This window comes from Antechinus flavipes, chromosome 2 (genome assembly GCF_016432865.1).
Source record: "Antechinus flavipes isolate AdamAnt ecotype Samford, QLD, Australia chromosome 2, AdamAnt_v2, whole genome shotgun sequence".
NCBI lineage: Eukaryota > Metazoa > Chordata > Mammalia > Dasyuromorphia > Dasyuridae > Antechinus > Antechinus flavipes.
The window spans coordinates 593,672,537-593,686,066 of NC_067399.1; the positions used below are offsets into that span (position 1 = coordinate 593,672,537).

Sequence of the window (13,530 nt, forward strand, 5' to 3'; positions counted from 1 at the left end):
ACACCTGTCAGACTGGCTAAAATGACAGGGAAAGATAATGTGGAATGTTGGAGGGGATATGGGAAAACTGGGATACTGATACATTGTTGGTGGAATTGTGAATACATTCAGCCATTCTGGAGAGCAATTTGGAACTATGCTCAAAAAGTTATCAAACTGTGCATACCCTTTGATCCAGTAGTGCTACTACTGGGCTTATACCCCAAAGAGATACTAAAGAAGGGAAAGGGACCTGTATGTGCAAGAATGTTTGTGGCAGCCCTGTTTGTAGTGGCCAGAAACTGGAAAATGAGTGGATACCCATCAGTCCAGGAATGGCTGAATAACCTGTGGTCTATGAATATTATGGAATATTATTGTTCTGTAAGAAATGACCAGAGGGATGATTTAGAAAGGCCTCAAGAGACTTATTCGAACTGATGCTAAGTGAAATGAGCAAGACTGGGAGATCATTATATACTTCAACAACAACACAATATGATGATCAATTCTGATGGACGTGGCCCTCTTCAGCAAAAAGATGAACCAAATCAGTTTCAATAGAGCAGTAATGAATTGAACCAGCTACACCCAGCGAAAGAACTCTGGGAGATGAATATGAACCACTACATAGAATTCCCAATCCCTCTATTTTTGTGCGCCTGCATTTTTGATTTCCTTCACCGATTAATTGCATACTATTTCAAAGTCCGATTCTTTTTATACAGCAAAATAACTGTATGGACATATATACATATGTTGTATTTAATTTATACTTTAACATGTTTAACATGTATTGGTCAACCTGCCATCTGGAGGAGTTGGGGGGGGGAGGAGGGGAAAAGTTGGAACAAAAGGTTTTGCAATTGTCAATGCTGAAAAATTACCCATGCATATATCTTGTAAATAAAAAGCTATAATAATTTTAAAAATCAATAAAAATAATTCCAACAAACACTATTTTATACTCAATCTACCATAAGAGCAACAATTTAATTAATCAAGGCTATCTTCTGTGCTCCTTCCTTCAACTTTCTGCATTTCTTCCTTTTTTCAGAATTGTTCTTCCTATGTCTAATATAGCACTCTATTCCCTAATCAGTCAATGTTTTCAATCTGCCTTCAGTCTCCCTTCAACCAAATTTTGCTACTATTGTGTCCTATCCCATTACATGAAGGTCCTGGTAAGTTAATTTGATAAAATAATTTATAAGTGCTTGCTAACTGATAATGATAGTATCAAACCAACTGTGGAGAAAACCCAGGAGTTAGTAAAGCAGCTTTCAATGCTTTAACTCAAAGGAATGAATGAACTTGGAATTTTAGGTTTCCTGGCAGTGCCAACAAAAACTATTAGAGAGAAATCCAGCCTTTCCTACTCCCCTTAATTAAATCCTCCAGCTTGCTTCCAAACATGGCTGAGTTATATATGATTTTCTAGATCTTACTTTTGCAAAACAACTTGCACATCTCCTGGGTTTGAATTTTGCTTTGTGTGATATTGGATGTGTAACAACCTTTCTGGCCTGTAACATCTTCATATTTGTCAAATAAATTGGGCTTAACTAAATGATCTTTTGAGTTTTTTTACATCTTCAAATGTATGATCCAAACAAACATTCCAATCTTTCCCCCTTCATTCCACAATCCTATATAACCCTAAGTCTAATCAACAAAAAGTTTATTAAAACACAGACCACTGACTCTAAGGGAGAAACTGAGGATAGTATTTCAAATAAATAACATCAATGCACCAACATTCTCTAATGGAATATTTCTTTCCTACAAAATATTCTGGGTTGGGCCATACTTAAAAGATAGAAAGGAAATAATAAGAATATGATAAAAACTCAAATCTGAGGAAAAGAACAAAAATGTTCTACAAATAAAAACAGAAAAGTCCCTTTTCTTTCTTTAGTTGTAACTGTAAGAGTAGGATAGTGATAAGGAGAGGAAAAGAGACTAGAGTTGTGATTTCTTTATTGGTTTAGAGAACTCCACAGATGTGAAAACTCCCTCTACCAAGTCTGGGGATAGATAACTTCTCTCAATTTACAATCCTGGAAAGTTACTTGGCTATTGAGAGATTATAGGACTTCTCCAGGGTCACATGACTAGCTTATATCAGAGAAGACTCAAACCTAAGTCTTGCATATTTCCAAGTCTGCTATCAATGATCATATTTTTGTAAAACATTTAGCAGAATACGTGGTACATAGGAAGTGCTCAATAAATGCCTTTTTTTCTTCCCCTTCCCTTTCTTCCCTCCATCCACTGATTTTCAGATGACATCACTATTAATAAGTTTACTACATTGTTTTATTTTGTTATACAAGAAACATCTCATTGAATGAGATCAATCTGTAAATTTTTGTAATATAAAAACAAAACATATCAATAAATTTTAGAAAAGTAGATGTAAGTTCCTCAAGGTCAAAGACTTTCTTGCTTGTGTATCTTTTTATCTCCCAAAGTTAACACAGTATCTAATGTATCATAAGTACTTAACAGATGCTTTCTCATTTAAACAAAAAGCGTCCCAAACCATTTTTAAACACCTCCAAGAAGCATTTCAGGAGTAATTTCTGATTCTCTACATAATACCATCCTCATTACCAATACATCTACTTTTCTTTCCTTATTTCTGTAATTGTTGATCTGCTCTAAGACACATGATAGAATAGAATAGAAAGAAGAAGGGATTTGGAGTCAGAAGATCTGAATCTGAATCTTTTACTCATCAAATAAGCTTTCCAAGCCTCAGTTTCCTCAATGTAAAATGAGGGATTTGAATTTGATGATGTCTAAAGTATCTGTCAGTTGTTTGTGTATCCTATTAAATTATAAGGTTCTAGAAGGCAAAGATTGCCCTTCTTCATCTTCCTTTGTATCCTGTACTTTGCATTCCTTCTACTTCTTTTATATCCTCCCATAATGCACAGTACAATGCTCTGCAAATGGATGGTAACCAATAAATGTTGTTGACTGACCATTAACCAGAAGGTGAACTAGACGTGAGAATTTATTTCAGTCTCAAAAAGAAAATGTCAGTTCATTCATACTAACAAAGTTATTAATGAATGTTAAGTGTCATAGCAGGAAGTATTTACACATGTGTGAAAATATTTACTTTTAATCACTATACATCCCTTCAACCTTTGCAAGGGCAGAGAACCACATTCATCATTGTTCAAGTTTCCTGGGTTTGGTGAGATTATATACTCTTCTGAGAAGCCTGTATATTGTTACAGAATGTTTGTGTGTTACTAATTAATCAGCAATCAGAAAGTATTTGGAGACTATTTACTACAATCACAGAAACTTTGAAGTTCCTTAGGCTAGAGGTGTCAAACTCAAATAGAAATGGGGACCACCAAAATATATATAATGATCCCTGTGGGCTGTATATTGATTTAATTTTAAATTTAAAAGTTTTAAATATAATCTATATTTTATTGTATTTTTATAAATTTTGTGAAATATTTTTCAATCACATTTTTAAATGGTTCAGGCCATACTGAGACATGTTGTGGTCCATGTTTGACAACTCCACCTAATGTCATCAGTCAATAAGTGTCTTTTAAATGATTATTAAATGTCAGACCCTTCTTAAGATCTGTGGTTTAAACAAAACAACAGCAATAACACTACAGTCTGTTCTTTCAAGAAACACACCATTCTAATAGGGGAAATGATATGTGAATATCTAGGTGCAGAAGGTGTCTGGAAGGAGTTGATTCCAAGGCACTGAAGTAGGAGAAATTGTTGCGTTGAATGTTAACTGGATAATAGAATGTGTGGAGAGGGGTAAAATGTAAGAAATCTAGAAAAGGAAGGAGACAATCTAGAAATTTTATTTTGCTGCCTGGTACAATTGAAAGGGGGCAGATAGATGGTTGAGTGCAGGGAACACCAGGCTTGAAGTCAGAAAAACAAATCTTCCTAAATTAAAATTTGGCCTCAGCCTCTTTTAGATTGTGTGGCTGTGGGCAAGTCACTTAACCTTATTGCCTCTGATTCCTCATCTGTAAAGTAAGCTGGAGAAGGAAATAGCAAACCACTCCAGTGTCTCTGCCCAAAAAACCCCAATGGGATCATGAAGAGTCAGACAACTGAACAATAACAACATAGTGGGGGAAAAAAACAACAGACCAACTAAAAAAATCTAACTTAAGTCCCAACTGTGTCGCCACTGTATAAATCAGCTTTTTCAATTTTTTATGTAGACTTAAGGCATTGAATCAAGATCCAAGCAGAAAAGCTACACCAAGCTAAGGGGAACATTTTAAGGACTCTAGTAAAGACCTCCATCTTTGAATAAGTCACCTCATTGTCACAGGTATTCTCAAGGTTTGGGCTCACTTTCCCATGGACCCTGGATGCACTGGTGGAAGTGTTACACAGACTTTTTTTTTTTTTTTTTTGAGGGGGAGGGTAATTTGGCACCAACTCTGAGATACCGCTACACACCTGTCAGATTGGGGAAGATGACAGGAAAAGATGAAGAATGTTGGAGGGGATGTGGGAAAACTGGGACATTGATACATTGTTGGTGGAGTTGTGAACAGATCCAACCATTCTGGAGAGCGATTTGGAACTATACTCAAAAAGTTATCAAACTGTGCATACCTTTTGATCCACAGCAGTATGTCTACTGGGCTTGTATCCCAAAGAGATACTAAAGAAAGGAAAGGGACCTGTATGTACAAAAATGTTTGTGGCAGCCCTCTTTGTGGTGGCCAGAAACTGGAAACTCAGTGGATGCCCATCAGTTGGAGAATGGCTGAATAAGTTATGATATATGAATGTTATGGAAAATTATTGTTCTATAAGAAATGACCAACAGGATGATTTCACAGAAGCCTGGAGAGACTTACATGAACTGATGCTGAGTGAAATGAGCAGAACCAGGAAATCATTGTACATGGCAACAAGAAGACTATACGACAATCAATTCTGATGGACATGGCTCTCATCAACAATGAAATGATTCAAATCAGTTCCAATTGTTCAGTGATGAAGAAAGTCATATATACCCAGAGAGAGGACTGTAGGAACTGAGTGTGAACCATAACATAGCATTTGCATGCTTTCTGTTGATGTTTGCTTGCATTTTGTTTTCCTTCTCAGGTTTTTTTTTCCTAGATCCATTTTTTCTTATGCAGCAAGATAACTGTATAAATATGTATACATATATTGGATTTAACATATATTTTAACATATTTAACATGTATTAGTTTACCTCTCATCTAGGGGAGGTGGTGGGGGAAGGAGGGAAAAATTTGGAACAGAAAGTTTTACAAGGGTCAATGTTGAAAAATTACCCATGCATATGTTTTGTAAATAAAAAGCTCCAATAAAAAAAAAATATTAATGTCTAAAAAGCTTAACTGGACTTGGCTAACTAATTCATAACATTGATAAGCAACAGGTACAGGAAAACACTTTGATCATGGCCTGTGAACTATAATGTTAGAAAAGACACTCTCTAACCCATTTGGGCTAATTTCTGAAGGGACTTTGTAGTCACACACAAGGAACCCAATTCAAGTGGGATTGACATAGTCAAACCAGATCATGTTATAATACAGATAATGACACTGAACCCCAGAGATATTAAGTGAATTGTTTAAAGTCAAAGAGATATTAGAGAAGGAGGAAGGAGAAAGGGAGCATTAAACAAACATTTACTATTTTGAAAATCGTAATATCATATAATTCTACTGTACTGTTTTATATTTTATTTAACATTCACTAAAAACAAATTTGGAACTCCAAATTCTTTCCCTCTCTGACGACCCACACCCAATCATTGAGAAGGCAAACAATTATACATAGTATTAAGTCAGGTAAAACACATTTTCATATTCAACAAATCATCTACTATTGATAAGAGCCAGGAACTATGTTGAACATTTTCAGATATCATCTCATTTTATCCTCAGAACAACCCAGAGAGATACTATCATCACCTCCATTTTACAACTGAGGAAACTGAGATAGGGAGTAGTTAAATAACTTGCTCAGGGTCATGTAGATAAAGTGCCAGAGGTCAAATTTTTAATTTTGGTCTTCCTGATCCTAGGCCCAGCATTCTATCTACTATACCCACCTGGTTGTCACTAGCAAGTGGTGTTATTTGGGATTACTATTCTAGCAAGGTAGCTTTTAAACTCAAACTGTCTGACTCCAAGTCCAGGTTTCTTTCTTCTTCATTACACTGCTTCCAAAGGAGTAGACTATCTTATTAGATACATGAAACAAAGGGAATAAAAGGCAGCATACAATTAACTGCTAAATTTTATGGTAAACTCAGTTTGATAAACATTTATTAAGTGCCTAATATGTGTTAGGAACTGCTAAGTTTTAGGGATACACATAAGAAAAAGAAAATTTTTGCCTTCAAGGAGGTTACAATCTACAGAGGAAAATAACACACAAAAGGAGGTTAAAAAGTGAGAGAAGTGGGACATTATACAATGTTCTACGGAATCATAACCAAGTGTAGCTGCAGATATAATTTGGAGAGTGAGCTGGAGAGTCCACATCCCTTTCAGCAGAGCTGAAGAGTTGGCAAGTACCCAAAACTGAATTAATCTGTATGTCGATGAGATTTCAAGTGGGTGGGGCATTGTGTTCCTTAGAGTTTAAACCAAACAGAATTGCTCCAAGTAAATACTACAGTTCAAAATAAGGAAGAGCAAGCAGTATGGACTAGAATGGACTGCAAAGGCTTCATGAAGGAAGTGGGAAATAAACTGAACTCTGAAAGATAGATATTCCAATAACATCTTATTGCTCAGAATATAAACCATAGGCATGTGAGGTTTTGTTTTTTTTTTTTAAGCAGGGTATAGAAAAGGTTACCTTAAGGAGATCTGACAACAGTTTGAATAATGACTTAAATTTTTGAGTGATTTAGACAAAAGAGTAGCTTCCAATCTATTTCATAGCAACAATTTCAGTAAGGAAAAAAAATCATAGCTCCGGACATCTAGAGGCAATGATATCTACAAATAGTTGAAAAACTCAGAGTTGAAAAAGGAACTTTGGAGATCATCGATTTAAATTCCCCTCATTTCACAGGAAGATACCTCAGATGAACTTCCTTAAGACATAGAACATGGTTATCTTTGAGACTCTCCCAATAAGATGGCTGTCAGCAGACTTTATCACAAAAGAAACAAGAGATTAAGAAAGAAATGTAAAGGATATCATCCAAAAAAAAAACTGTATAAGTGAAAAACAAAAAAGATGGGATGGTCAGGTAGAGATAATCTTCCCTGGTGTTCTATTGGTATCTTCTTAATATCAAGATAACATAAGGAAATCACAACATCAGGTGATTCACCTGATGGACAAGAAGCTCACAGGATGGGCGTCATCAGATGGAATGTTCAGCTTGCTGAGATCACAGGTCCATATTAAAATCTAAGTGTACCTCAGTTACAAAATTGTGCTTTACAGGGAAGACATGACTGCCTCCAAAGTCCCAGTGAGTTAGCCCCAGAATCAGGACGACACAGGTTTCCTAATTCTAGATCCAGTGTTTTCCCACTCTACAATGATGATCCATAATCCAGAATTTAACATTTTGGTCCATGGTGTCTTTTTAGCTTTTAATTAGTTATTTACAAGTTCTACTAGATCAAAGTTATCACAATATGCAGCATGCAGGCTATATGAGGCCTGCAACACTTTCAAGTGCAGCTAAGCCAGATTAAAATGTAATTGATAAATATTTAACATAAATAAAAAACACAATAAAACACAAGTTATGTTAATATGTGGTTTTCTAAGTCAATATATGGCCTGTAAATATCTTTTTGTACAATTTAGTGGCCCCCATTTCTATTTGAGATTGATACCCCTCTTGACCATATCTTAAATTCTAACTAGTCAAGTCTTGTTTCTTCCTACATCATTCTGAGGTCTTGATTATTCCTGCTGAATCCTTAATTTAAAAAAGAGCACCTCATCATTTCTAAACTATTAGCTTATTGTTCTTTTCAACATCTGTCTAGTTATTCGAGTTTATGTATCTTCCAAGTGATCCTTCTTAGATTATAAATTCTAGAGGATAGAAAGTGCATATCCATATAATTGACTATGAACAACAAATTGCAAGGCCATATGTTAAGTGCTTAGCAAATTTCATCTCATAAAATGTTTGATCTGCTTCATTGCCCAATCCAGAGTGTAGGACACAAGAAAACATTTCATTGTATACGTTCTTCCCAAACACAAAATTCCAATCAGAAGAGGACAATTAAGTTGAGGGCAAGGGTGAGTTCAAAACTGAAACCAGCTGCTTATGTATATTTAAAAAAAAATTGGATATGTAGATTGATGGTAACATCAACCATTCACATGGTTGAAAATGAGTGAAATGGTTCATTTCATTGCTTTAAAAAAAATTCAAGGGCTAAGTACATCACTGGCAATAAATATACTCAATTGAAATGCTAATCCTACATTGGAAATTGTGCATCATATATATATATACACATACACACACACACACACACACACACACACACACACACATATATATATATATATATTGCATTTTGAGTCCTTTCTGACATTCCACATTTTATGCCTAAATAGTGTGGTTAACACACAAAGCATTAAAAAGAATAATACCAGGTATTAGGAGCTTCCAAACCTATAAAGATTTCAAAGTTTCTACATTGTCATCCGAAATGGACAGTATAGGTAGTGTGCCTCATAAAATCAAGGTCAGATTTAGAAATTCTTAATGAAGTTTCAGCTTCCAGTTTTTCTAACATGACTGACATCCATTGTGCTTCTTCCATCTTATTCGGTTTGGCTTTTCACTTTTGCTCTTGTGACATACTCCAGAGATCTGATTTACTCTATTCTTGATTGACTTACCAGCCACACACTAAGCAGAATTTATTTGCAGTAGCTACTGCTCCTGAAGCTTCAAAATGGAAACTCTATGCAGGTATTTTCATTATTTCATATGGCACCAAGAATGTTATTGTCTGTTTCTCTCTGGTTTCTTTCCCAAGGATCTGATCTGTTTGTGTTCTCAAGTTGACAAGTATTTATTAAGCACCTATGATATGCAGACAAACTAAGTGCTGGGGGTACAAAGAAAGATTTTAAAAAATCGTCTTTGCTCTCAAGACTTTTAACTCCTGGCTGCATTTGGGGTGATCACAGAGCTGAAGGGAAGGCTGCCTCCAGAAGCCCCCCAAGAAACCTGCTCCTAGAGAACAATATATTTTAGAGAAGAACATTACAGAAGAGGGTAGAGATGCACATTCCTAAATTGTCATTCTTTATCTGTAATTTAGTTCAACAGCTGTTTAGAGAGCACCTATTATTATACACAAGTCACTAGGGATGATATAAAGATAAATAATGCAGGTCAGTCTGACTCTCGTGGGAAGGGGAGTAAGACATGCACACAAATGCTCATAACACAAAGTAGAAGCATGAAAGTGGATGAGAGAAGTACAAACCGGCTAAGGAAAATCAGGTTATTATTGGCTAGAACAAGGGAGGGCTTCATGGAAGAATGACTGAGTTTGGTCTTCAAAGATAAAGGGGAATTGAGCAGGTAGGATTGCAAAATATGGTGGGTAGGGCATTCCGTTGAAGGTTAAGACGGTGAGGGAGCAAAAGCCTAAGGCTATTCCATGTGTGCTTTGTCTAGTGAGAGGAAAGGGAAAGGGAATAAGCATTTAAATGGCTCCTACTGTGTATAGGGCCCTGGGTTAGGCTTTAAAAATGTTATCTAACTTGTACTTAATATCCCCATTTCACAGTGGAAAAAACTGAAGGAAACACAGATTGAGTGATTGATTAGATCAGGGTCACACATAACTGAACTTCAGTCTTCCTGAGTGTAGTTTCAGCACTCTCTCCACTAAGCCCTCAAGCTCAGGAGAAGCAACGTAGAGAAATACATAGATGGAAACCTTAGAATCAGGAAATCTTGGTTTCAAGTCTTTCCTCTGTCACATTCTGTTTAGGGGACCCTGCGCAAATCACTGAAACTCTCAATGTCTAAGTCATTTTTTAAGATCATCATTTGTGGAACAGGTGCAAATCTGTGTTGGTAGGTGTTCTTACTTTAATTATACCAGTATGTCACTAGCTTAGGTCCCCCGTGTTCTCCCCACCCCGGCCCCCGCCCAAATACTGATATGAATATCGATATAAGTAGCAGTTGATAATCCAGTTTGGTATATTTGAAGGAAAGTATGATAGTAACTTACTTTTATACAACTCATCGAAATTAAAAGTTTTTTTTCTGATGAAATCAATAATGCAAGCATAACAATTCTTATCTTTACTAATGGGGGAAATTAAGGTAAGAACTGTATGCTTAATTTTTTGGGGGGGGGAATTGAGGCAATTTGGGTTAGGTGACTTGCCCAGGGTCACACAGCTGGGAAGTATTAAGTATCTGAGTCACATTTGAACTCAGGTCCTCCAGACTTCAGAACAGGTGCTCTACCCACTGTGCCACCTAGCTGCCCCTGTATGCTTAATTCTGGTTTTTTTTGTCCTTCCATTCCTTTGGAGAGAAAAGGACTAAGAACAGAATTAAGACTTCATAGCCACTTCCTTTAGCAAAGTGGGAAGATGAGATAGAAATTTGTTTTTAAAAAGTATTTAGGGCCTTGATCTGAATACAGCAAATAAATCTACAGCTGGTTGATTGTTCACTACATATAGCCCTTAATTTAAAAAAAAATTAATAAAACAAATTTTAAAACAATTTTCAGGGGTATTCTTTAAAGTTAATTTATAGCAGTGAAACCTATTATTTTCTATGCATAAGGTGTGTTGATTTTTTTTCCCTGTCTAAAACAGATTTGCCAGCTTCTTTAAAATTATGACTGTGATTCTAGTCAACTGTTTAGACTTCTGCAGATAGGGTTTCTGGAGACTCCAGCTGGCAGTAAGCAATGATTCCAAATACTTTAAAAAATATGTCATGGGGAAGGGTGTGGAAGAAGGAACAAAAAAATAAAATTCACTCATTTTCAGTTTGACTCTTAAAAACATGGGACTTATAGCCTACTTTATATTTTCATCACAGTTCCTTTCAAGGTGCTTCAAATCTATATTTCAGGACATTTTTACCACTTAACTAGATGTATGAGCAAGTTGCTTCATTTATTTAAACTTCAATTTCTCTATCTTTTAAACAGGAGTACTAATACTAGCATTACCTATTTCACAGGTTTGTTAGGAGGAAAGTCAACTTTAAAGGGTTGTGAAAATGTTATTATTATTATTATTTACAAATAATAAATCTCCCTTGAAATGAAAAAATCCAGTGTACTTAGGATAGTATAAGGAACACTAAAAATTTAAATATCTAAGTATATTTCTGTCCATACTATATACTATATACACTTATGTGCATGCACATATATATACATACATAATATATACTACAAAAGGCTATTGTTTTACATGGAGGCATAAAAATTAAGGACAAAATGGACGAATCCTTATGAATAAATATTAATATGATTATTAAAATTCATAATTTTAAATCATAACCTACAATGCCAAAGAAAAACCAACAGTTTCTTCTCCAAATGGACCATCCTTGGCAGCAGACCAAATCCAGCATTCAGGTGATTACAGGGTTTTGGAAGGAGTTGAGAGGGAGGAATAAATCTGAGAGACAGCTCTTGGCTTATTCCCTTCACTAGTCCATTGTCAGTTTTAAATTTTGTAATTCTAGTGTTTGTCAGCTTCCCCTTTTTCCAGTAAATGTACTACTATTTGAGTCAATAAAGAAAATCAAACTGCATTATCAAGCTTTTACATCTTCATTTCTTATGCAAAATAATGTTTGCTTATGCCACATGTGGGGGTGGTGGGGATTTCTAACACAAACAGCCACCAATGAATTATACATTATACCTTGAGTACAAACCAAGGATGTCAGCTCATAACTCTTTAATCATTCTTAACACATACACACATGTTGGTGCATGTTATTCAGACTGTTCATGCTTCAAAATAATAGGCAAGAAGGCAGAAGAAGAAAAGAATGACCATTAATGATGAACATTCAGGAAACCTATAACTTCCTAAATTAATGTGGGCAAAGGAAAAACAACAGAAAATCGAAAGTAAAGAAAAGGGCAGGGAGTGTATGTTCTTTCTGCTTTGAGTTACATGTTATTCTAGTCTCTAGACACTGAGATAAGTTATACTCTCTTATTTCAAAGACTCCAGGATCGATGGAGTCAGCCTCCCAAGTGCTGCGGGATTCCATGGACCATCCAACATATTTGTTAGCTCGATCTGGAAGTCCTGTCTGATGGAGACAATGTTAGCAGCCATACCTTGGGATCCTCATTAGAACAAGCCACATTTCTCTTGTAGCTAGCCAAATTACAAGCATTTTTTTTCAATAAAACACAACAGCTATTTTAAAAACAGTTCAGAGAAAATATCTGATCCCAAATTATTTCCTGTTTAAAAAAAGGAGTAGAGGGAGATAAGAAAAAGCTAATTCTGATAAATGTATAATCAGAATGACAATTGGTTATGAAAGAGAAGAAACTAGCAGAAATATAGGTAATAAAAGTCCACTCCAAAAAGATCCTTCAAGAGAAGGAACCCACATCAAAAAATGAACAGACCCTTTGAGGCTTTTGAAATAAAGAAAAGAGTGTAAGAGATTTTCTACTCAATGAGTAAAGGTATTATGTCTAAAAATAATATACATGCTTTCCAGTTATGCTACATATATATGTCTGTATATACACACACACACACACACACATATATATATATATAATGATGTTTATACAGATTTTTTGCAGAAATATATATATATAAAGCTTATTTTCTGCAAAAAAAATCTGTATAAACATCATAACATATATTACATAGTCACAAGTTGTCAGCTGAACATTATAAATTAGTAGAAATTCTCGTCTTTTTATCTTTAAAGAGAAGTAATAAAAAGCCCACCTGAAACTTCACATACATATATAGTATGTATGTATGTGTGTATATATATATATATATATTTGCTATATATAGTACCTTTGAAGTCTTCGATAGTATAGTGGGGATCCATAAGTGTAATCACCAGCTCATTAATATTTCCAAATCTTCAAATGCACAGCCTTTCCTTACTAGATGGTTGACATACTGGAGAGCTGAAACCAATACTTCCAAGAGGAGTTTCAGAACTGGCTCTTTTCCCACTATTTTGTGGGCTGACTTGGAAGTGAGGGAGTGGTGCCATCACAGAGGGTGTGCCACAGCTACAGCCACAGCCAACTCAGGAAGAATGATGATTTTCCTGTACCATTCTAGTTCACTGCTCAGCCCTATTGTGGGCAAGCATCTCTGGCCCAAAATATTTGCCTTAAATGTTTTGTTCTACAGCCCTGCAAAATTCTCTAGCTATTTGAAAACAAAAACAAACATCTTTTACTGTCATGACATCTCAAATGCTGTAATGTATAGGTAAATGGTTTCTAAAAGATGCAGAAATATATATTCCCCAACTTCTCCATAAATTGAAGTCCA

General features: G+C 35.4%; 1 protein-coding gene across 10 annotated transcripts in view; it reads right to left on the reverse strand.

Annotated features, from left to right (window-relative positions):
• Positions 1-13,151, reverse strand: part of ABLIM1 (actin binding LIM protein 1) — a 297,172-nt gene extending 284,021 nt beyond the window's left edge. For 3 of the 10 annotated variants that reach the window (XM_051981481.1, XM_051981489.1, XM_051981480.1), the window contains exon 1: positions 13,039-13,149. In XM_051981481.1, the coding sequence (XP_051837441.1) occupies positions 13,039-13,072 (34 nt within the window). In that variant the 5' untranslated portion in view covers positions 13,073-13,149. Of the gene's footprint in view, positions 1-13,038 lie in introns of all 10 variants that reach the window. The other 7 variants (XM_051981482.1, XM_051981485.1, XM_051981490.1 and 4 more) reach the window with 4 other exon arrangements.
• Positions 13,152-13,530: the final 379 nt, after the last annotated feature.